Genomic DNA, 24447 nt, shown 5'->3' on the forward strand with positions numbered 1-24447 from the left:
TAAAAGAGAAAGGGAAAGACTTGCAGCAAATTGTATTAAAACTTGGGAGGTAACATGACAAAACAGGGTTGATAAAAAAAATTTAATCAAATAGCAGGCTGTTATTTCAGGTTAACCCTAAAACTAGGTTTAGAATATAAAAACATTTTAAACATTCCGCCAAACAGGGTTGGCATTATAATTCTCGCCTCTTTCTTGCTAAGATTTTTCTTTTTAGTACGCTCTACAAGAGACAGATGAGATGAATCAGGGCTCAGCGATGGGTGGATTACGGATCCTTCTTCCCTGATAAACAGAGCAATGAAAAAGCCTTCTTTGTCCTCACCCGGGTCAGTCCGGAGCAAATGTTCAACTACAAAGCAATAACGCAGCGGAATTTTAACTAATTAATACACACCAAATACCAATGTCCAAAAAGCAGCCAATCACAGACATGGATATTGTGGGGATAAATCATCAACTTACAGCCTTCTAGAACCGGAAGACCACGACGGTGCCACTGGGGAAAAGGTGTTGCTAGTCGAAAACCATGAGATGCAGCAAGGGGTAAAATAGACTTGACAACATCTTCATTTTCAATTTGGTGGATGGAACAAGTGCTGTAGACTATTCTCTCAACTTGGGGAACTGTCGTTGAGAATGTAAAACATATAATCAGCCCATAATTTAAATGCCACATAAATAAAAGCATGAAACATATATATACTTAACAGCACAGTGCATGTGTTAGCGCTTTCTTTTGAAAGGCGGCCAGCTTGGTAAGTCTCTCTGTTTCATCAACATTTGCTGATTGACCTGAATAATTTAATATGCAGATAAGAGAGAAAACAAGGAGCAATTTGGACAGAGTTAAAATCTATGAACAGCATAATGTTCACATTGTAATGAAATAATAGTAACTGCAAAACTCATTTGATAATAAATACTTAAATAGGAAACTAACTTGGTATGACAATATAAGTAATACCAAATAAGAAGTTCGCATCAGTAACACTTGCTTCTAGAAAGTTTTATGATTGAATAGATGCACATAATTACCTTAATCACTAAAAAAAACTAAGAAAGGAAGCTATTACCACACTACAAAGATGCACATAATTACCCGCAGCATGAGATGGAAGCAGATGGTCCAATCTCTCAGCAACTGTACCAGATCCAGAGCAGGAAGGATCTAAAAGAATGGCACGCACCTGCAACGTCAATTTGCTTGAGAACTTGAAGAATAAGTAAGACTGTAGCATTAAAGAAGCTAGAGGAGAAAGACATTTGATGTTTAAAACTAGTGAATGGAACTTGACACACTGCTGAGGTGAGCTGCTTATGCTTCAATTGAAAGAACAACCGGCTAACAAAAGAGCCATGCAACTAAAACTCATTTAGTCTCTACTTCTGAGACTCAAACAAGTTTAAGTATTGCACAAACATCTGCCTTTTGAAAAAGGCATGTCTAACCTATTTTAACTCAGGACACAAACGAGTGCATGCTTACCTTGGAGTATGGAGGATCTTTTGGGTCTAAGCTTAGAAAATCGCTATGAAAAACTTCAATATCTACAACCAATTAAGAATAACATACCACAGCAAAAATTTTCATTCAGAAGCGAGGATGATGATTAACAACATATGCGAGGAGTTGACTGAAATGAAAACAAATAATTATAAAACAAGGATAACAGGAAAAGAATGCTTTACAATGAGAACAGATTTTAAGTTGTATATAGCAGGCTATTCCATGATGAAAACCAGTGTTATATAGAATAAGAGTAGTCCTTAAATAGACAAATCTAAACAATCAAAAGATATTTGCAAGGATACTACATGCGCCAGATAGTCTGACAGTGTCTGCTAAACGTTTTATCCTTTCCTTGTTCAGTTCACAGGCTATGACCTTTCCTTTCCCTCTCATAAGAGCAGCGAGATGGACAGTTTTATTCCCTGGAGCTGCACATGCATCAAGAACCTTCACAGAAATATGGAAGTAAGCATGCTATAAATAGCTGCCAACATCAAACTCAAGCAGGAAACTTATGAATATCTACCACACAACCAAAACGAATCTGCATGGGTACAGAATATTTATATAGTCACAAAGTAAGGATGACTCGATATACCATGTACAACATAAAAATGATAAAATAACAATTTCTCTAGCGAGAAGACTTGGTAAACAATCAATGTCTGATGACCATTAACTAACCTCCCATCCTGGTTCAGGATCAAGAGCCGCTGCCACCATAGAACTTGCTTTCCCCTGTATGATTGCAAATTTGAATCAAACAAAAAAACTAAAAAAATTTGAGAAACTGCTATTAGTGCATAGTAACAATATTCCAACAGTAGACAACTATAATAGTCGCTCATTTATGAACTTATTAATGACTTACTTGCATAAACACACTTCCATTCATGACCAAAGGGTGATCATGAAGATCACATTTTGGTGGGAGTTTTAACAAGTCAGGGACCAGGTCATCTTTCTCCACCTATTAAGAAAATGAAAAGTTTTAACAAAATAACACACAAAAAAAACTGACTTCGAAAAGTAGACACAGATTAGAGATATCAGCAAAGTAAAAACATAAGAAAGAAAAAGAAGAGGTAACCAGACCTGCAACCATGGACTTTTTATTAAATATATGATAAGAATAAGCAGCAAAGAGAAAGGTAAGAACGGTTGCTTTAGAGATTACTCTATATTACATAAAACATTCAAAATAATGCATGACACCCCACTAAGGTTTAGCTTTAGCGTAGGTTGCAAAAGTACCATGTATTGTTTCCTCAATTCAATTAAGGCAGAATCAACATCCAGTTTAAGTGTGTTGACACGAACATATCGTGGTTTTGAAACATCTGCAACACATTTATGCTACGCATCAAGTAACGAAAGAATGACACACTTGGATGTAAGAAAACATCTTACTTAACACATACCAGGAGTTTGGTAATGGTCTAACAAATCTTCAATGCGCTTCATCTTTTTCCTCACCAAAAGCCGAGCTAAAGCAGACTGAAGAGAGACTTTTCTCTGTAGCAAAAATTTCTCCGCTTCACCAACAAATGAAATTTCCTAGAGATCAGAATCATTAGACGAGATTACCACAAGTACAACAAAAAGGACACACAACATTGGCAAAAATAGCATATAGAAGATGAAACCTTTAGCAAATAACTTCAAAACCATTCTATTAAAAAAGTCACTACAACTCCTCAGCATAGCTCACTCCCTCACATGAACTCAGTGAGACAACCTTAGAAATTCAGGAATTCTGAGGAAAGAAAGGTAAACAATATCATATTCACTTTTTTCAAATTTGAAATAAAAGTTCCTTCTTAGAAAGCATAAGATTCTTTGAGACACTAGACATAAAACGGCTTATCGTTAATTGCATAGAAAGTTCACATATTGTCTCGAGAAATGCAGAAAGTGAAAAGAAAATGTAAAAAATGGAAATGTGAAGCTAATGAAGATACAAAAAAATAAAAAATAAAAATACCTGACCAAAAAGAATATCATATGTGATTATATAAACCAATTCCACTTGCCTCTGCAACATCAAGATAATAATCAGAATTATCAAACACTTTACAAGGCAAATTCAGGAAAAACAAAAATCACTAAAACTCATAAATTTTTACCTTCCATCTACTATTCAATATGTTAGCACCCTCCAGCACATCCTTAATGATAGGAAGATCTGAAAACAAGTCAACCCAAATGTGAAGCGTAAACCAAAAAAGAAAAAGAAGAAGAGCTATGTTAAATAAAGCTTCAAATGGTTCTGCTATTATCATCGAACAGAAACACTGATAGAAATAAAGAGAAGAATAAAGTTAAGTTACGTTTGAGGGTTTGACAAACGAGAGCGAAAGTAGCCTTCTTGTTCTTAATAGACGGGCTATAAACGAGGGACTTTATGGAGGCTACGGCTCGTCGATGAGCGTCTCCTTGAAGAACTGATCGCAGTACCTTGGCCGCCTCCCTCCTCGAGAAGTAAGCAGACCTCTCGGCGTTGCTCATTCGAGGCTTCTTCTTCTCGGCGGCTCCCGATGATGGTTGCTTCGCCTTGAAACGGGCCATTGTTTGCAAGAGAGTGGGGAGAGCCTAGGAGGGAGCAAGCAAAGAAAGAAACCTCTGAAAATCCCACGATCGGATTCAACTCGATCCAAAACGCACCGTTTCCTCATTGTGGAGCTAGGGCTCTCCACACCGGGCTGGGAAATAAGTTTCAAGCCCAAGTTTGACCCAACAATCAATGCAGTGGGCTTGATTAGCCTCAAGGATCTGGATGTTGTGGTCACTGATATGGTCTCCATCACCAACAATTCCAGCCGTAACCAACCATAGAAAGGCCCATTAATCTATTTACATAATCCATAGGGCGTAAACCTGCACCTCCCTCCAAACTGAGAGAATCTTTTCCTGTAATAAATGGGATGTAGATAGTGGACCACGTTGGAATCTAGTCATTGCTGACATACAGAACCGGGACCACCTATGGGGCCTGAAGTCACCTAATTGTAAGTCCAACTGCATTTTGGGGACAAGTTTGTAAGTTTAATATTTTTTAAGATTGCTTTAAAATAATATTATAAATTAATAATTAAAATTAAATTTTAAAATAATAAAATTTATTTAAATATTATTAAAAAATAACATTACAATTTGCAAATATCTAATGAGCTTCGAAAGCTCTTTTCCAAAAAGGAAGCTTGGAAGGAAAAAAATTTTAAAAGCACACTTTGTGTAAAGGACTAGGAAGAAATAAGGAGTGGCGGCGCCCGCACAAGTTTTAAAATTAAAAATTATAAAATAAAAAGAAATTTAATTGAAGTTGAAAATATTAAATACTTTTACCTTTTGTTTTTAAATTAATACTAAAAATAACATGTATTGATTGAATGACAAATGATTGATGGTTGAGGAAAGAAAGTGTGAAAATTGATTTTAGAAAGCCGATTTCCTTTTCCATTATAAAAGTATGTATTAGTTAGATAATTAATATATAATGAGCATTAGCATGGAACGTTTTCCGCATAATGACAAATTAAGCTTTTAAAATTGATATATATATTTAAATTAAAGTTGGTTAAAATTTAAACTTAGGGCCGAAGTTAAATTTTTTTTAAGGGCGAAATTAAATTGTAATTTTATGATAGTAAAATTATATTTTCATCATTTTAATAGTCTCTATCTTTATAGTTTTTAAAGGATTAATCAAAATTTTATTATTTTTAGGGGAGGTCAAAGTGCAATTTTACCTTTACTAATTTAAAATTTTAAAAATTTCAAAAAAGCCTAAATGAAAAAATTTTCATTCTAAGGGGGCCGGGGCCCCTGCCAACCCCTGGTTTCTCCCCTGATTTAACCGTCAATGTCACAATACGATTTTGGGCCTAGTTAGAACAGTAGTTTCGGGACCATAAATCCAACGAGAAAAAATTTATTCTTATTATATTTTTATGGTCTACAATTTCACGGAATAATTTCATGAAAATTTTGTTCGAAAATTTCGACGTTTGAGCACTCAATTTAATAAAAAGGACTAAATGTAAAAAGTGCAAAAATTGAGTTCTACATGTTAGAAGTGTCCAATTGTTATGAAATTTTAAATTGGAGATCCTTATATGGTAATTAGACCATTTGTTAAGTTGATGGACAAAAATGGACATGGTTAGGCATGTTTCCAAAGTTTTTCATTAAGGGCATTTTAGTCATTTAGTATTTAAAATGAATTAAAAAAATTAAAAGCCAATTTTTGTCCATCTTCAAGCTAGGGGCTGAAATGTGCATGGAGAAACCATGGCTAGGGTTTTTCAAGCTTCGAAGCTCGATTGTAAGTTCGTTCTATCCTCGTTTTTAATGATTTTCACGTTTTTGAAATCCTTGTAACATGATTTATTTATTTCTACCATTTATTTGAGATATGATGAAGGTCTAAGTTTTGACCCATGTTAGAAATTTGTGTATTTTGATGGTAAATGGTAGATTATGCATGTTTATGGCTAGAATGATTTCGAAATCCCCTGTTCTGACTTTGGAAAATCATTAAAAATTGTACAAAAATAATTATGGGATAAACTTTATATGTTTAGAATCCTGAATGAGTCTATTTTCAAAACAAACAAACGATAACATTATTTGAATTCTGTACTATGAAATAATTAATTTTAGTGAAGAAGGGTCAGAACTGTAGAGCAGTGAAACAGGGAAAACTTTAAACAATAAACTGTACTTATTGACTAAGCCAAAAATTTTGAAAATTTTATGGCAAAAAGATATGTGAGTCTAGTTTCAAGAAAAATTAACGGGTCTTAATTTGGAGCTCGGTAGCTCGAGATATAAATAAATTAGTGACTCATACTCAGACAGACAGTTTGAATTTACATACAAGAAAATAATGAAAGTATGGATAATGTTATTTAAGTGTGTTATACACATTAAGGATGTGGAATAGAGAGGAGGAGGAGGAAAATTGGAAAATATATGAATAATTTGTGTAAAATTGGCCATATGCTCGATTATGATTGATAAACGATGAAATAGAAATAATGCTTATATTTGCGCGTGATTGGTCATGATTTAACATTTTGTGGGAAAATAAAGTTTCATAGTATGTGTGTATGATATATTTGGAATATGATTTGGCTTGAAGTAATGTCATGAATGGTTTATGAATTAACACATGTTGGTAAGTTTGATACATGAACAAATGTTGTACTCATCCATGCTTATAATGCTTATGCTATATGTTTATTTGGGTTAATATTTTTGGTGTACATGCTTAGGCTTTGGCCAAGTTGTGGTTGGATTATGCCATGTTAAACTTATAAGTTATGCATTGAGATGGTAAGTGCCTAAACGGAAATTGCTAGTGATAGGATTTGAAGTGTGAGCATGAGAAATTGTGAATTGAATAAAAAGAAATGAAGCATTGAATTGCACGAGTATGTATCGGATCTCGTAGGCCCTATTTATTATGATTATAATATATTGAGGATATATTGTGAAGAATTATAAAAGCATGTTAATAATTTGAAAGTTTTAATTTAGATGAAATTTTATAACTCGGTTCAATATGTTTACAAGTTTATGTGTTTTGGTAATGCCTCGTACCCTATTTCGGTGTCGAATACAAGTAAGGGGTGTTATAGTCAACTTTTCAAAAAGAATGGAATTATTTTTTAAAGAAAATATTAACTAAAATGTTAAAATTTTAAACATGAAAGCCCTATAACAATCCATGTGTACTTTATACTATCTTTTTACAAACTTAACATTTTTAAAATTTTAATTTATTTTATAAAATTCAATTTTTTTGCTAATTTGACATTTAAGATAAATAATATCATATCAAGATGTACACGTGGGTTGCCATGTACGTTGACACACCAACGCCATTAAAAAGTTAATGTTTTAATTAATATTTTATTAAAATATTATTTGACTCTATTTGAAAGATTAATAATAAATTTAGCTTTAAAAAATTAGAGCAAAATTGATAAAATATATAAACATTAAAGACTAATGGTACGTTTGTTTGGTGTAAAATATTTTACTAAAAATAATTTCTAGAAATTGAATTTATTTTCTGAAAAATCTTATACCTTTTGGTGTTTGGATAATTTTGAATAAAATAATCAAGAAATCATTTTAATATTATATTTGTATTTAAATTAAATAATGATTATTAATGGTCCAATACAAATTAATTACATTCACTAACATAAGCATATATTTTAATTAAAACATCTACTTCAAATTATCAATTTGAGCCATTACTAAACAATGTCATAATATTTTTTGGCCAAAGACAGAATATATAGAGAACTCAAACAAATGGAATAAAAAGACAGAATAAATTAGTACAATCAATCCCTGATACACCAAGCTACAGTCAACCAAGAAACAAATTTATTCAATGGTTAGGCACTTTTTAGGTGATTGAAATTTTACTAATTTAAAATTTTAAAAGTTCTATATTATAGGATTTGGGCCCCTTCCACCCCTGTCAACGGTTAAGATTTGAACCTCTAAGCAAAACATCTGTCCAATCATCAACACCAACTCTACCATAAAACAACTACATAATCTGATGTTAATAAAAATAACAATGGAGCAACAATGTCTATAAACCTTCCACCTCATGAACCGCTTTAACACATCTACATGCCCACTTTGAACACCTTTAAAAAAATCAACAAATCATCTCTTTCAGTAAGTCTCCTTCGTTAGAAAATGCATAAGATGTCACTCGGACACATTTCTTAGAAACAAACAACAATGCTTTCAAAATCATCAAAATTTTCATTAGTAAGTGAGCTAAAATAATACAAGGCTGTGAACTAGCTAAAAAAACACATAAATAATGCAAATACGCTCTGTACAAAACCAAGGTGTGTTGATTGGAGATGCAAGGAGAGGCGTTTGGCTGAGAGAGAATGAAGCAGAGAAAGGCATCTGAGAGAAGAAAGAATGGAGAAGCAAAACCACAAGTCCATTATATATATATATATATATATTTTGTCTAAAGAACATTTTACTACAAAACACGCGAATTTTAGGTCCATTTGTAAAATATTTTACCTTCACTAAAAACATCGGATAAAGTGTTGCCGGTCTCATGTTTATTACCCATAGAATGGACTTTTGTCTGCCGTAAAATTAATTTAATTTTTTTAAAACAAAACCGCGATCAATCATTCTAACATAACAGTGTGTTTGGTTCAGTGTAATAGGTAATCCATTACGCCCCGATTACGCGTCTATTACATTAACGACCTATTCCGACATTTGGTTAGCTGTAATAGGTATTACGCGCGTATTACAATCCCGACCTAATCCTCAAATTCCCTGCTTTTCTATTCCCTTCCCAACTCTCTGTTTTACCCACCCGACCCACCCGACCCTCTCCTTTTTCTGTCCTCATCATTTCTCCTCGCCTGCCTTTACCGATTCTCTCTGTCGATCATTTTTTCCCTTTCATTTGTTGCAGCACGTTTGAAAGCCACTGCTTCATTTTTTTCTCTCGGTCTCGGCGTGAGGTATGAATCTTGAACTTTTCATTTTAGTTTTCTGTCTTTGCCTTGGATTGTGGCTGCTTTGCATGCTGATTTGTCTGTCTTTTCATTTCTTCATTTTTTCTATCGGTCTCTGTTTTCGCCGGCTTCACTGTCTCAGATCTTCAGTTCAACTAATAGGCAGAGTCTCTTTTTGAACTGATTGCTTCACTTCATCGTCCCCAAATTTCAGGTGGTATTTCCATTATATGGATGTGTATATATATTATTTTCGTTTGGATGCTTTTGATTGACATGCAAACGGGTCAATGTAATTAGGTGATTTTCGGTACTCACGAAACTGTTTGATTTTTTAAAACTGTGATAAATAAATAAATAAAAAGGTTGTTGAATGCTGTGTTTGACTGGCCTTTTATGCGTAATCTTATAAGCTATACATTTGGTGAGTGGTTGATCTGTTTGATAGAGTGATTTAACTTGGATATCTGTGCTTCGTTTTACTGGGGAGAGTTTATTGAATAGAATTTCTCATAATATATCGATTTTAAGTAGTAGGGGAACTTTTAGGTATTTAAAGCGGGTGAAATTGTAGATTTGGGCATTTTCGTTTTATGAAAAGTTGTGGCTAAAAGCCTTACCAAACTTTGTTTCCAATGATTTCAAGTTGATTGTGAGCAATACTGCCCTGTGGTTTCTTTTGATGTTTCCGCATGCCAGGCTGCATTTTGATAACCCAATGAAAGTTTAACTCAACTCACCTCTCATTTCATAGGATATTATGTTTGAGAATGAAATGCCGCAATTTCATGAGTTTATGGAATTGATCTCATATGCATACCTGGAATAGTTTTTTTTTTTCCTTTCATTTCTTTCTGCTCTTATGCAAAACAAATGGGAGTTTGCTTTATAGCATGTTATTTGATTCAAGGACAAATATTATATAACAAGATATGTTATCTGGTTTGCCAGACTAAAGAAATGCTCCACATGGACACAATGAAAAGACTTCCAGTTCTGTAATATCTGGACTACAAACTAGCAGATTGTGAAAAAACTAAATGCATTTTACTTCTGCAGTTTTTCCTGGAAATTGCTTTCATCTATCTAACCTAATATTTGTGCTCTGCGTATTTGCTGGAGTGCAGTTTTGCGGTTTCTATATAAGAAATCTGTTTTTCTTTTTTGATAGTTGTACTCACAGATATTCTTCCTTGAATTCCTAGATTTGGATCTTGCAAATTAGAGATAATTCGCAAGAGGAACTATGAGTTGCTTTGGCTGTTGTGAAGAGGATGGCATCTTGTGACAAAATTTGCAAATTTTATGCTCTTGGGTTGTTTTTACATTTAAATCATATGGCATATTATATTTATGGTTTAGGGATACTGCCTTTGAGTCTTCTTTTTTTGGTTTGATATGGCCAGTTCTAGTTGCTGGAGTGCAGACCTGCGCCAGGCTCCATGCCTGATTGTTCTTGCTTATTCTTCATTGTAATGAAATTATAACTAAAACTTTAATTGAGGTACAAAGCTATTGGACTAGTTTGAATTGTATCTAGTTTGTAAATGAAAAACTCAGATGTTTGCTTCTAAGATGGGGTTCCCTCCTGATGAAAATTTGATCAAGGAAAGCGAGGAAAAGCTAGGCAAAGTTCTGGATATTTATGAGGAGAGGCTGTCAAAGAACAAGTACTTGGCTGGTGATTTCTTCAGCCTTGTTGACCTGAGCCACCTGCCATTTACTCAGTACTTGGTGGGTCAAATGGGAAAGGAATACATGACAACCAGCAGGAAGCATGTGAGTGCTTGGTGGGATGATATTAGCAGCAGACCGTCCTGGCAGAAGGTTCTCCAGCTCTATGCTCCTCCTTTCTAAGAATTGAAAATGATGCAATCTGGGGATGGGGTCTTTTTAATGAAGTCTGCTTTGTTGTTTAGCAGTTTGGTTTGGTTTGGGGTCTGGTCTTTGACTGTTTTAAGAGGCCAACTAGTTATCCTATGTTAGTTATACTTACAATAAAATGTTGGTAGGGGTAGGGGTTACAGTTATCGTTTTGTTTGCCTATGTTTGATATTATGAATAAAGATGAAGAAATCATGGAGATATCAAAGAGAATCAAGTGCACAATTGAATGTGCTTCAAAGGCAAATTTTTTCTTTTATTTTCTATGGTTTTATTACTTATTGATTTTCTTTTTGTTGGTTTAAATCTTCGAAATAATTGTCCAAAAGGTTTTGGTAGTATTGGCATTGGCATCAATAAAAGTTTGAGCTTACTATGAGTATAATTTGAACCCAAATGTGGTAGTGTTGGCATTGGCATTAATAAAATTTGAGCTTACTATGAGTATAATTTGAGCTCAAATCACATTTATGATCACCCAAATCATATTTGAGGTGATAAATACTTTATCCATCAAGTTAATACTGAGGTTCAAGTTAATTATGGTGTTTATTTATTGTTAATAATTTATACAAACTTATGATTATAAGTAGTGTAAAAAGGTAAATTATTTACTATGATATCAAACAAGTGAAGTGGCTTATTATAAGTTAATTATGTTTATGCGAATATAATTCTCAAGTTATATTATGATTTTAGTAAATTCATGTAAGAATATTTATTATTAAGAATTTTATGAAATTATATATCATTATTAAATTATATTTAATATTAATTATTTTAAATTATATAAATTCATATAAGAATATTTATTATCAAGAGTTTTATGAAATTATATATTATTATTAAATTATATTTAATAATAATTATATTAAACTATACAAATTCATTTAAGAAAATTTATTAGTAATAATTATTTTAAATTTTATTAAATCATATATTTTAATTAAAATATATTTAATAATAATTATTTCAAATTATATTTTATAGTATCATATATTATGATTTTAAGTAAATTCATATAAGAATATTGATTATTTAGAATTTTATTAAATCATATATTTTAATTAAAATATATTTAATAATAATTATTTCAAATTATATTTTATAGTATCATATATTATGATTTTAAGTAAATTCATATAAGAATATTGATTATTTAGAATTTTATTAAATCATATATTTTAATTAAAATATATTTAATAATAATTATTTCAAATTATATTTTATAGTATCATATATTATGATTTTAGTAAATTCATATAAGAATATTGATTATTAAGAATTTTATTAAATCATATATTTTAATTAAAATATATTTAATAATAATTATGTTAAATTATATTTTATAGTATCATATATTATGATTTGAGTAAATTCATATAAGAATATTGATTATTAAGAATTTTATTAAATTATATATTTTAATTAAAATATATTTAATAATAATTATGTTAAAATATGATTAAATTATTTATTATTGATATTAATAATCTTATTAAAATTTAATAACAATAACAATAATCATTTATCAAAACAAATTTATGCTATGGGTATTCTAGTCATTTTAGTTTTTTTCCATTATGCTATTACACCTCTATTCCATTCAACCAAATACAAGATTACTATTACGTCTCTATTCCATTACATTCAACCAAACAATTGATTTGCTATTACACCTCTATTTCATTACGCCTCTATTCCAATACAGCGAACCAAACGTGCTGTAAATTTAGATTGGGTGATATGGTTTTTTATATATAAATAATTATAAGATATTAATTAATTACTATTATAATTTTAAAAAAAATTATATACGAAAATGATTCATTTATTACAATGAAAGTTGATATTGTCTGATCAACCGAGGACATCACCTCTTTTTCCCTTAATCATTACTCAAACCATTAAATTTTTTTAAAAGATAATTTTAGCATCTTCACTGTATCAAGCGGCACATGTATGTATTTTTTAGAATATTCGTAAAAAATACGGATATTTACAGTAAAAAAAAAAGAAAAACTATATTTCCCTATATTTCCTTAATGGTGCCTCTGTTGACTACACCAGTAAATTTTTAAAAAAAAGTTTCTGTCAATTAAAATAAATTGAAAACAAAAGAAGAAAAATTAGTAATTCTTGACACCCACTTTCCCAGGCCCATTAACTGTTATAAAAGTCATACCAAAAAGCTCGTTGACAATGATAACGACATCAAAGTCACCTACAATTTGTATGAACCATGCCACTTAGGCTGTTAACTTGTTATCCTCATCCAGTTCTAGCAACCGGCCATTAGCTACTGCCAGAAAATCCAAGCATCAATCTAGCAAAGCAAAGCGTTTGCTAATGGAGGGTCTAATTCAGGTGCCTTATGATGTTACGGTCAGGTTCATGTTGACTTCCTTGGAGCGCAATTTGTTGCCTGATGCTATTATAAGGAGGTTGACTCGGCTTCTCCTGGCTAGTCGTCTTCGTTCTGGTTATAAACCCTCCACTGAGCTGCAACTCTCCAATCTCCTTCAGTTTGCTCATTGTATGTAACATTTCTTAGATTAAACCCTTTTTTTCTTGGATTTGATTTGATTTGATTTGATTTGATTTGACTGTGTCCAAACTGACTTGTTTGTTTGCTTTGTAGCCCTAAAGGAGATGCCTATAGCTATCAAGACAGACAAGCCTAAAACTCAACATTACGAATTGCCAACCTCTTTCTTCAAGTTGGTTCTTGGGAAGAACTTCAAATACAGGTTCTTTTCCTTCTTTTTTTCCCTCTCTTTTTGTTTGATCTTGTGTACTGCTTTTTTAGTTGTTGGGTGAATTTTTTTTTAATGGGATGATGCAGTTGTTGTTACTTTTCTGACGAGTCGAAAACTTTGGAGGATGCTGAGGAAGCAATGTTGGAACTGTACTGTGAGAGATCGCAATTAAAAGATGGCCAAACAGTTCTTGATGTGGGGTGTGGATGGGGTTCACTTTCTCTATACATTGCCCGTAAGTACCCCAATTGCAGGGTTACAGGGATTTGCAATTCCACCACTCAGAAAGCTTTTATAGAGGAGCAATACCGGTAAATGCTCCACTTGCTAAATGAAAAGTATTATTACTCCATGTTAATTTATTACTTTTTTATTCTTTAAAACAAATTTATGGTTACCCTTCATAGGGATCGGCAATTGCAAAATGTGGAGATCATTGTTGCGGACATAAGCACATTTGAAATGGAGGCATCATACGACAGGATATATTCGATTGAAATGTTTGAGGTTCATTGTTTTCGACTTTTCGTACAGTCTGTGCTACTACACAGTTTTAATGTTGGTGATTTGAAATCTTATAATTTCTGCTTTTTAACAGCATATGAAGAACTATCACGATCTTCTCAAGAAGATATCAAAGTGGATGAAAGAGGATAGTCTTCTTTTTGTTCATTATTTCTGCCATAAAGCATTTGCTTACCACTTTGAGGTGTGCAAAATAATCTGATTGTGCCGAGTAACCCTAATTGTTATTGCTAATATGGGTTTATGCAATAGCTAGACGTCATCCGGTTTTCGAGAGTCTATTTTAAATCCAAGGGATTTTACCTGAAATGACAATATCTTGTCAAATTATTTTAATCTAGGACATAAATGAAGATGACTGGATAACCAGGTACTTCTTTACAGGAGGTACAATGCCTTCAGCTAATCTGCTTCTATATTTCCAGGTAAAAAGCCTTTTTACATCTCATATATGCTATGAATTCTGAAAATTGAAATTCAATAGCCGTAGATTTTGACGTCATATTTATGATCTGCATGACCCAACTGATTTTAATGCCTTGTTGTCCATCCTTGGTACGCAGGATGATGTTTCTGTTGTCAACCATTGGCTTGTGAATGGGAAACATTATGCAAAAACTAGGTGAGAGCAGTTGTTTTGTAATACCAATATAAAAGATCATTACAGTCTTTCAATAGCTATACTAACTTGTTTAACCACCCTGATTCTTCCCTGAGAAATAGCTATAGTATTTGTTTCCCTGTTAGCAATTTGAAAGTTCAGAGAGTACACTTTTATATTGCAGTGAAGAGTGGCTGAAGAGGATGGACCGAAGCTTGGCTTCCATTAAGCCAATAATGGAGTCCACCTATGGCAAGGATCAGGCTGTGAAATGGACAGTGTATTGGAGAACATTCTTTATTGCTGTTGCGGAACTCTTTGGATACAATAATGGAGAAGAATGGATGGTTGCACTTTTCCTATTCAACAAGAAATAAAGCCGTCATCAATGCTCATTTCCACCAATAATCAACTTTGGGCATTAGGGGACTAAAATAAGAGCAACTGTAGAATCGTTGAATATTTTGCAACTCGTACGAGTCACACACGTCTTGCTACTTGTTCCATTGGAAAGACGAATGCATTTTGTACTTTGGACGAAACCAAACAACTGCATCAAGAAGCGTCAATGCAGAGAATAAATCATAGCATAAAATTTAAATAATTGATGAAAGTATAACTTCCGTTAGTTACTTCACCTGTTTAGTTTTACACTATGTAGCAACATTCTCAACTGGGTTTCCACTATTATCTTGAAAATGGAACCAACAAAGTCATCAGCTTCCAAGGAGCCTGGCTATGACTGTTCTCCATCATAGACCCAGGGTACTTCATACAGAAGTTGCAAGGAAGGCTATCAGGGATTAACAGGCTCAAGTTCATCAGCAATAACTTGTTTGGTTCCCTTCTCATATCTCAGCCACTCTAATGTAGCTTGGATGGCCATACTTGATAGGCTTCCTTCTCTAATGACGTCCTTTCTTTTCTACTCTGAAACAAATTATTGATGCCTATAACTTCTTCTTTTTCCTTTTTGAAAGGAGGTCAGCTTGTTAAGTTTCTCTTTTTCATCAATATTTGCCGATTGACGTGCATAATTTAATATGGAGATAAGAGGGAAAACAAGGAACAATTTGGATAGAGCTAAAATCTCTGAGCAGCAGCGAATCCAGAAAATTTTTGTAGGGGTCGAAATGAAATTTTAATTTTTAATAGTCTAAATCTTTATAAATTTTAAAGAATTAAATCAAAATTTTATAATTTTAGGAGTCAAAATATAATTTTATCTTTATTAAATTAAAATTTTAAACATTTCTAAAGGACCTAAATAATAAATTTTTATTTTAGGGTGGTTGGGTCTCTGCCAGCCCCTAGATTCGCTTTTGTTCACCTTGTAATGAAATAACAGTAACTACAAAATTCATATGATAATAAATTCTTGAATAGGAAAGTAACTTGGTATTATATTATAAGTAATGCTTAATTATAAGGTGTGTTGTGGTGGTTGTTTACCTCATGCTTTAATCATGTAATTGGGGTTTTATCATCATTTATGGAAATAAAGCATATTTCATAATCACTAATGTTGGTTAGGCTTTAATTGAAGGCACAACTGGCTAACAAAAGAGCCATGCAACTAAAAACTAGGGATAGTTTTGATGCGTTTGACCGTTCAAGTTATCAGGATCTTCTCAAGAAGATATCAAAGTGGATGAAACAGGATAGTCTTCTTTTTGTTCATCATTTCTGTCAGCATTTGCTTACCACTTTGAGGTATGCGAAATAAACTGATTGTGCTGAGTAACCCTAATTGTTATTGCTAAAATGGGTTTATGCAATAACTAGACGTCATCCCGTTTTCGAGAATCTATTTTAAATCCAAGGGATATTAGCTGAACTGACAATATCTTGTCAAATTATTTTAATCTAGGACATAAATGAAGATGACTGGATAACCAGGTACTTCTTTACAGGAGGTACAATGCCTTCAGCTAATCTGCTTCTATATTTCCAGGTAAAAGGCCTTTTTACATCTCATATATGCTATGAATTCTGAAAATTGAAATTCAATAGCCGTAGATTTTGATGTCATATTTATGATCTGCATGACCCAACTGATTTTAATGCCTTGTTGTCCATCCTTTGTACGCAGGATGATGTTTCTGTTGTCAACCATTGGCTTGTGAATGGGAAACATTATGCAAAAACTAGGTGAGAGCAGTTGTTTTGTAATACCAATATAAAAGATCATTACAGTCTTTCAATAGCTATACTAACTTGTTTAACCACCCTGATTCTTCCCTGAGAAATAGCTATAGTATTTGTTTCCCTGTTAGCAATTTGAAAGTTCAGAGAGTACACTTTTATATTGCAGTGAAGAGTGGCTGAAGAGGATGGACCGAAGCTTGGCTTCCATTAAGCCAATAATGGAGTCCACCTATGGCAAGGATCAGGCTGTGAAATGGACAGTGTATTGGAGAACATTCTTTATTGCTGTTGCGGAACTCTTTGGATACGTTAACGGAGAAGAATGGATGGTTCCAGTTTTCCTATTCAAGAAGAAATAAAGCCATCATCAGTGCTCATTTCCACCAATAATCAGCTTGGGGCATTAGGGGACTAAATAAGAGCGACTGTAGAATCGCTGAATATTTTATGCAACTCCTACTCCATTGGAAAGACGAATGCAACTCCTACTCCATCAATGTAGAAAATAAATCACGATAGAAATTAAATAACTGATGAAAGTATAATTTCAGTTAGCTACTTTACCTGTTTTTTTTTCACTATTTAGCAACATTCTTAACTGGGTTTCCACTATTATCTTAAAAATGGAACCGACAGCATCACCAGCTTCCAAGGAGCCTGGCTATGACTGTTCTCCATCATAGACCCAAGGAACTCCATACAGAAGTTGCAATGAAGGCAGGCTATCAGGGATTAACAGGCTAAAAATTCAATAGCAAGTACTTGTTTGGTTTTCCTTCTCATATCTCAGGCACTCTAGTGTGGCGTGGAGGGTCATACTTGATAGGCTTCCTATTACTGTTAAGTTGCAAAGCTTAGGTATTCTAGTGATTAACAAAAAACTGCTTGTAACGTTATGATGATATGGAGCCGAGAAATTATACTTGAAAACCAGACTTTTGCTTTCTCTAATGAACTCCTTTTCATTTCTACTCTGAAACAGATTATTGATGTCTTTATATTTTGACAACTATATACTAGTTTTTCTGTAGGTTCCATCTTGTCCTTTCTTAGGTGCGGTTTGCCTTTTTCTTCACTGTTAAAAATTGATGCTGTGTCATTACTATTATTTTCCATTGCTTTCTTTCCTTCTCCAAGTAAAAGCAGGAGTGAATTTCGAAGCTCACATTACCTTGTCTCCACTAGACTCACATCAATCAGTAATGGAAGAAATGGAACAAGTAATCAAGTAAAAATGGGATGAAAAACATTCAAACCAGTGTTTATTTGAATTATAATCGAATGAAAGTAAGGCAACGTAGATAAACATTAACACCAATATTTCTACATGCACCATGCACTATGAGAAAAGAAGCACCTTGCATGGCCAAAAATGATCACTTCCAAAACCATATGCATTGGCCGGCTTATTGTGCTACAAAAACTAGAAACATCTCGTCAAAAGCAATCATCAATTCATTCAGACAATGGAAAGATGAAGAAAAACCCTAGTATCTTCCAAATTTGACAAACTTTTTATAAGCACCATAGGTTGAAATAATACAAACAAATACCTCTCTGAGTGATTTCTTTTTAACTCGGAGGCTCTCAATGAATACAAATTTCCCACAATGTCAGTAGGCATGGAATTGACATAATCTCCTATTTTCCTACGGCACAGCTAAGATTTACAATACAATAGCCAGAACCTCGCATGGTTTGCATCAAGACTCTTGAAACAATGGAGAGGTGCTAGAATGGTGCATGTTCTATACTACATAAGAGACTGATACTGTGATACAAAAGCCTCCTCTCCCTTGAGAAACAAATGGGAAAAACTATATTGAAGCATATAAGAATATGCCATATAACAAGATTGAAGACCAAACGATGGTTGAGAGATCATCAGGTCTTACTCTTGAACTTCCTTTGAGCTTTGAGATCCACCACAATTACTGTGATGTTGTCCTTGCTTCCTTTTTGAAGAGCTCGGTTCGAAAGGTATTCTGCTGCAGATTGAGAAGCTGGATCGATCGTCTCGCCCCTTTCTGGAGTCAGTGTAGCACCGTTCTTTTTGTGCCATTGAAGTATTCGTCTCCGAGCTAGGTCACATGCTTCTTCATTTGACATTACATCCCATAGACCATCACTGGCCAAAATGAGGCATTCATCTTCTTTTGCTCTAGGAACAAACACTACTTCTGGATCTGGAATGATCCATGGCTTCAAATATCTATCACCTGAAACAACAAGAATCACCATCATCATTTCTTCTTTTTAATTATTCTGTCCAGTCAAATTATTTATAATTAATTGTGACATGCATCAATCCAGTACACTTAAAAAAAACATATCAACATGGTAACACCTGCAATCAGGTGCGTTATAAGTTTGTCATTTGACAAGAGGAGCTTATATTCTATTATCCTGCACGGACTTTATAAAAGAAACACCTAAGAATCTATCCTCAGAAATAGCCAAGTAATGCTTACTTCTTGAGAAAAACAACACACTAATAGCAATTTGAAGTTAATTGCAAGTTAAATCATATAAGATTGATGCCAAATTATAATTTAAAAGATATCATACTTCCAAGGTTTAATACTCAAAATGAAACTTCTAAATCAGTTAGGACACATTGTTTCATCGTGCAAACTTTAATCAAGAGAAAAACAAATGCATGGATATTTACAATTTATTTGATTATAAAACAACCGTACCTTGTACATTTTGAACAGTTTATGCACCAAAAAAGACTTAAGACACGCATATGCCAGAGGAAGCTAGAGTAAAAATTTCAAGAAAAACAGCAATATATTTTGATTTACTACTCTGTCACCCGATTAAGGCACTGCAATGATTATTTTACACAAAACTAAGACAAATTCATCAAATTCTGAAGTTCCTCCACCCTTGTCTCTTATTCTAAATTATGGTTTGAAAAGAAAAAATAAAAGCATATGAAAAACATAAAACGGTAAGCAAAGAGTTCAATTCATCATAACTGAAAGACATACCAATGGACCTTGACATTGCAAGAACACCGAAAACTCTATGACCATTCCATTGGATAACCTTGCCTCCAGCGGCTTCAATCCTTTCATATTCATCTTCTCGATTTGGCTAAATAAACAGAATAAAAGTTAAATGGGTATAAGTTACTAACAGTAAGAAATACAAGAGGATATAAAGGCAGAATTTGCAGTCTCTTACTTTATGGTCCACAGACAAAGCCATGGGCTGTTTCCCACGACATAGAACAGCTCTTGAATCTCCACAGTTTGCTACAATAATATGAGAAGAACAAATGAGGGCAACAACAGCAGTGGAACCAACTGTTTCAGGAGCAACAGGTTCCTGATCAGCTTTTCCCACAATCTCAGCATCAACTTTAACAAAACAATTTGTGAATGCCTTTTTCCATAGCTCTTGGCAACCATCTGTAATGTTTGCATTACTCTGGCATTCCTTAATGGACTCTATTTCCTCAGCCAAGGCAGAGTGAATACGCCCGCGACAGTAGTTTGCAACCTGTACAACGGCAAAGACCAGGAAACAAAATTACTTCCAGGACATCTCATGCATGATTTAATGGAAAGATACAAATCAAACAGTCCAACTAACCTGTGAACCTCCATGACCATCATAGACACCAAAGAAATGAGCGGTCTGATCAACAAAGTCCTTGCTAAGGCCATCAACTACCCGATCACCAATTAACAACTGAATTGGAACCTTTAAAAATCGAGGCACAGTAGCAAAGGCATCCTCCATCTCAGGTCTCCTTCCGCATATAGAGGTAGATCCCCAAAGAGGCACATATTCAACCTCAAACACACTGCGCCCAACCTGAGCTGTTGTACTCGGTTCCTTTTCGAGAGCCAATTGAAGAACCACTGCAGATGGCTTCTGTTCAGACCCATCTCCAATCTCTTCCTCAAGGTTTACTGCCACAGCAAGGGGATCACTTGCAAACACTGTTTCAACATTTGACTCCACAAACTTGGTGGCTTTTGCAATAATATCAACACTGCAAATGCTTTTCTCATTGTCCATGGTACTTGGTGTTCCTACCTCAGAAGTAGCATCAAAACCCAAAAAATCCTCCCCGCAAAGGCTACTAGTTTCACTGGCAACCGATAATGAACAAGAGCTATCAAGATCAAAAACCCGATCACCTTCCAGTGAGAAAGAATCCTCCTCCCCGCTGTCTCGGTCCATAACATCATTACTAGAAATCCAACCATCTTTACTATCAGAAATCATATCCATGGAGGTAGTAGCTCTTTCTCCCTTGACTTCTCCTGTCAGTGGCAGCTCTACACTACTTTCTTTAGTCTCCATACCAGCATAGTTACAATCCACATCTTCAGCAGTATCTAAATGGTTAGTAGCCTTGGTTTCAGAATCAGTTAAAACAGGAGCAGGACTTGCCGTAAGCTTAAGTCTTGTGATGTCCATACAGGTAGCAAAGGTAGAGTTTTCACACACTGAGTTACCTAATCTAAATGGCACTGCGACCGTCAAAGACATCTCCTCCATCAAAATCCCTATATTGGCAGTACAAAAAGTTACCCTCCAACCCTTCAAACATCACACAACCTGTCATTTTTCAACGAAACTATGACCTTCTGATGAAATAAAGAATAACAACGGAATGTGAATGGTGGGTTTTAAGAGGCCATTTCCCATGCCTTGATCAACTAAAAGGTGTCCAAAAAAGAAGGATACGAGTTCAGGTGTCGCAACTTGTTGGTGAGCAGAAACGGTAATGAAAGGGATATGGGTTAGTCAGATCTGGTCAACTGCAAGTGGATCCAAACTTCCATTTGTGGAAATTATTACCCAAAAATAGTAACTTTAGACTTTGATTATGCTTTATTTCCAACTTCTTCTCTGGAGCTTTCTTTAATCTTTATCTCCCTTCATCAACTAAACACAGAAGAACCAGAAAAACAACTTAATATCCAAAGTCCATATAAACCATATATTTATAATAATTTTCAAAAAAAAAAAAAAACTTTAAGAGAACCACAATTACATCAAAATTAAAACCAAACCCTTATCCTCAAACACAAAAAGAAAGACTAGGAGAGAGAGAGAGAGAGAGGAAAAAAATAAAAAGGGTCATGAGAAAGAACTCAAAGAAAGGTGATCTCCCCCCGCCCCCCAAGAATCACAGGAAAACTCTACATAGTACTTTTTTCTTTCAAATATCAATTAAAGAGTTCCCTGGATCTGAGGCAACCTTCCCAACCTCATGTAGTTTTGGACCTTTGGTTTCCCCACCAGTTACCGCTCAGTCCCTCCCCCTCATCCTTCTCCCTCTCTCTGTCAAATAATTGGGTACAATTATAATAAAAAATGAAAATAAATGTAGAAACTTTAACCAAAAGAGAAAGAATGACTACTACCTAATTTTGTCAACTGTAGTTAAGTCTTCTATTTCCCTCTCGTTATAGTTGTTCCAAGCAAGGACCATTTAACATCTGGGAGACGAGACATTGAAAAAGAGAAAAAAAATCAAGTGAGAAAGAAAATCAAAGATATGGATTTTTCAAAAGAAAAAAGATATGGACCTAGCTTACCATTAAAAGAAATAAATGGTGGACAGCTCAAGTGGTCATTAAGGATTCAAAAAAGACTTAATTTTTTTACTTCACTAAAAGGGCAAAAAAGAAAAGAACTTTTATATTCTTTTATCTTTTATTTATACTTGCAATATCAATATTCTGGGGTATTTAGAGAGTTGAAGGAGCCAAAGAAAAGGTGCTGGAGAAGAAAAGGAGAAGTGAAAAAATTAATAGAAGAAACTGCATTGGTAAAATGAAAAAGACAGAGAGAGGAAGATTAAAATAAAAGAAAAAAGAGATGACAAATGTCAAATCTTGAAAAGCATATTAAAGCATCTCTTTCTTTTGTCCTTCTTATTTTAATTTTTTTTTTATCCTCCAACCATACAAGTTTCTTTTCTAAATTCTATCTTAATTAATTTTAATAAATACGAAGAAAAAAAATAGTACTACTGTTAGATTTTTGCTAGGCTTTCTGCTTATCAGCATCTGGCATCTTTTATTCGTTGTTTTTCTTGGCCATCTTTTTTCTTGAGAACTTGTTTGATTTTATCAACCTCAATTATTGGCATGACAGGTTTCTTTTAATTAAGAATTACTAGGACTTTTACTGGTTTATCTTTGTTTTCTACTTCATTAGTTTAGTTTATCATCCAAAAGCAGTGGACACCTAGTGAAGAAAATGTTGGTCTTTACACCTATTTTTTTTTATTTTACTTTTATGGATTAATAAATTACTATAGATGTAGAATTTCTGAAATGAAATTTATTAAAATATAATATCTTAATGCTGATCTTTAAATAAACTTTTTAATGGTATCCGTGGTCTAAAAATTGAAGATCAAATTGATATCAACTAAAAAATTGAATACAAATATTTTACTCTACCAATAGTTGAACCGACAGCTTTTTTCCTATAATTAATCTGTTAATTATATTAAAATTTAGGTTTGGTGCATGAGTATGACAGTAAGTCAAAATCAACCAAAATTTACCTGCCTCAAGTGAAAAGTATAATCCTTGGCAACCTCTCAAACAATCACAACATATCTATCTCACCTAAACAATTGATTTATATGTTAATCATAGTTGATTTATTGGCTCAAACTTGACCTTTTATTTAGCCTATTTGGTTTGGTTGTATTTTAGGTAATGGCCAGCTTTGACCTCCTTTTTTTTTTCACCTCTAGTTTCCTTGTTAGGACGACAACTGCTACTACTTTCTAAGTCAATGGCAATGGACTTTTTCTTCAAGGCACGAAACCTTTGGTTTTTCCATGGTTTCAGGATTAAGATTTTTTAAGCCAATTTGCTGTTAGTCTTTTGGGTCATCATTTCCTTGGACCAAACCACAAGATTCAATCCTAAAGGGCCTGATTCAGACCATCCTAGATTCTCAGATTCAGACAGAAGAAAATCCTGTTTTTGATTGAAGGAAAGGTCGATAATCCCTGTCACCTAACAGAAAAAATATGTTAGAATTCTAACCGGCCACCATGAATTAGAGGTGTTCATGGGCCAGGCAGGGATGGGTCCAGAAAAATTTTGGCCCGCATCCTAGGCCTGGGTCCGGCCCAAAATATGGGCCTAAAATTTTGTCTAAATCAGGCTCGAGAAAAATTTCTAAGCCCGAGTCTGACCCGACCCAGCCCATTTTTTAATAAACACCAAAAAATATTTTAAAATTAAAAAATTAAAAAATATTTTAAAATTAAAAAATAAAAATATATATTTATTATATTCGGACCGGGCCCGGGCCAAAAAAAGTGATACCCGAGGCCCTGTCCATTTTCTAAACGGGCCTCATTTTTTTGTCTAAACTCATATTTCGAGCCTATATTTCTACCCGAATCCCCTCATATTTCGAGCGGGCCGTCGGCCCGGCCCATAAACACCTCTACCATGACGGTCCGCCTGGCCCATGAACACCTCTACCATG

The 24447-nt window shown here is 33.8% G+C and overlaps 3 protein-coding genes and 1 long non-coding RNA gene across 11 annotated transcripts; 2 read left to right on the plus strand and 2 right to left on the minus strand.

Moving 5' to 3' along the window:
- Positions 1-9: 9 nt before the first annotated feature.
- Positions 10-4132, minus strand: LOC105767979 (25S rRNA (cytosine-C(5))-methyltransferase NSUN5). Its single transcript, XM_012587633.2, has 13 exons — positions 3844-4132; positions 3640-3698; positions 3498-3548; positions 2935-3070; positions 2768-2853; positions 2385-2483; positions 2198-2251; positions 1816-1960; positions 1490-1551; positions 1103-1190; positions 712-795; positions 466-627; positions 10-352 (listed from the first exon to the last, which is right to left on the minus strand). The coding sequence occupies exons 1-13, from the start codon at positions 4079-4081 to the stop codon at positions 102-104; spliced, it is 1515 nt and encodes a 504-aa protein (XP_012443087.1). The 5' UTR covers positions 4082-4132; the 3' UTR covers positions 10-101.
- A 4525-nt stretch (positions 4133-8657) lies between these two features.
- On the plus strand, positions 8658-10562 carry LOC105767985 (uncharacterized). Its single transcript, XR_001125689.2, has 3 exons — positions 8658-9045; positions 9182-9253; positions 10245-10562. It is a non-coding gene; the product is annotated as an uncharacterized LOC105767985 (long non-coding RNA).
- Positions 10563-13143: 2581 nt separating this feature from the next.
- On the plus strand, positions 13144-17531 carry LOC105767947 ((S)-coclaurine N-methyltransferase). Of its 4 annotated transcripts, none has more exons than XM_052631428.1 (8): positions 13144-13459; positions 13565-13673; positions 13769-13993; positions 14090-14189; positions 14281-14391; positions 14549-14632; positions 14771-14829; positions 17123-17531. In XM_052631428.1, exons 1-8 carry the CDS (start codon positions 13273-13275, stop codon positions 17313-17315), a joined length of 1068 nt encoding a protein of 355 aa, XP_052487388.1. In that variant the 5' UTR covers positions 13144-13272; the 3' UTR covers positions 17316-17531. The 4 variants fall into 4 exon arrangements, with proteins under 4 accessions (XP_052487388.1, XP_052487389.1, XP_052487387.1 ...); XM_052631429.1 differs by lacking the exons at positions 14549-14632; positions 14771-14829 and adding exons at positions 16679-16762; positions 16901-16959; XM_052631427.1 differs by lacking the exon at positions 14771-14829 and adding an exon at positions 16901-16959 and having other exon boundaries at positions 13145-13459.
- A 918-nt stretch (positions 17532-18449) lies between these two features.
- Positions 18450-22731, minus strand: LOC105767945 (protein phosphatase 2C 53). Of its 5 annotated transcripts, none has more exons than XM_052631426.1 (7): positions 22524-22731; positions 22350-22424; positions 22193-22266; positions 20560-21867; positions 20149-20466; positions 19953-20058; positions 18450-19175 (listed from the first exon to the last, which is right to left on the minus strand). In XM_052631426.1, exons 4-7 carry the CDS (start codon positions 21475-21477, stop codon positions 18841-18843), a joined length of 1677 nt encoding a protein of 558 aa, XP_052487386.1. In that variant the 5' UTR covers positions 21478-21867; positions 22193-22266; positions 22350-22424; positions 22524-22731; the 3' UTR covers positions 18450-18840. The 5 variants fall into 5 exon arrangements, with proteins under 5 accessions (XP_052487386.1, XP_052487385.1, XP_012443007.1 ...); XM_052631425.1 differs by having other exon boundaries at positions 22184-22266; XM_012587553.2 differs by lacking the exon at positions 22193-22266.
- Between the last annotated feature and the right edge of the window lie 1716 nt (positions 22732-24447).

This window comes from Gossypium raimondii, chromosome 5 (genome assembly GCF_025698545.1).
Source record: "Gossypium raimondii isolate GPD5lz chromosome 5, ASM2569854v1, whole genome shotgun sequence".
Classification (NCBI taxonomy): domain Eukaryota; kingdom Viridiplantae; phylum Streptophyta; class Magnoliopsida; order Malvales; family Malvaceae; genus Gossypium; species Gossypium raimondii.

What these genes read in the sequence shown, in the direction of transcription:
- LOC105767979 (XM_012587633.2), bottom strand. Translation starts at nt 4,081, where the DNA reads ATGGCCCGTTTCAAGGCGAAGCAACCATCATCGGGAGCCGCCGAGAAG. An exon ending in ATGGAAGTGTGTTTATGCAA is followed by an intron (nt 2,252 to 2,384) that starts GTAAGTCATTAA and finishes GCAATCATACAG; the next exon opens with GGGAAAGCAAGTTCTATGGT. An exon ending in GCTTCCATCTCATGCTGCGG is followed by an intron (nt 796 to 1,102) that starts GTAATTATGTGC and finishes TAAATTATTCAG; the next exon opens with GTCAATCAGCAAATGTTGAT.
- LOC105767947 (XM_052631428.1), top strand. Translation starts at nt 13,273, where the DNA reads ATGGAGGGTCTAATTCAGGTGCCTTATGATGTTACGGTCAGGTTCATG. An exon ending in TCTCCTTCAGTTTGCTCATT is followed by an intron (nt 13,460 to 13,564) that starts GTATGTAACATT and finishes TTTGCTTTGTAG; the next exon opens with CCCTAAAGGAGATGCCTATA. An exon ending in ATCTGCTTCTATATTTCCAG is followed by an intron (nt 14,633 to 14,770) that starts GTAAAAAGCCTT and finishes CTTGGTACGCAG; the next exon opens with GATGATGTTTCTGTTGTCAA.
- LOC105767945 (XM_012587553.2), bottom strand. Translation starts at nt 21,477, where the DNA reads ATGGAGGAGATGTCTTTGACGGTCGCAGTGCCATTTAGATTAGGTAAC. An exon ending in CTTTGTCTGTGGACCATAAA is followed by an intron (nt 20,059 to 20,148) that starts GTAAGAGACTGC and finishes CTGTTTATTTAG; the next exon opens with CCAAATCGAGAAGATGAATA. An exon ending in TGCAATGTCAAGGTCCATTG is followed by an intron (nt 19,176 to 19,952) that starts GTATGTCTTTCA and finishes TTGTTGTTTCAG; the next exon opens with GTGATAGATATTTGAAGCCA.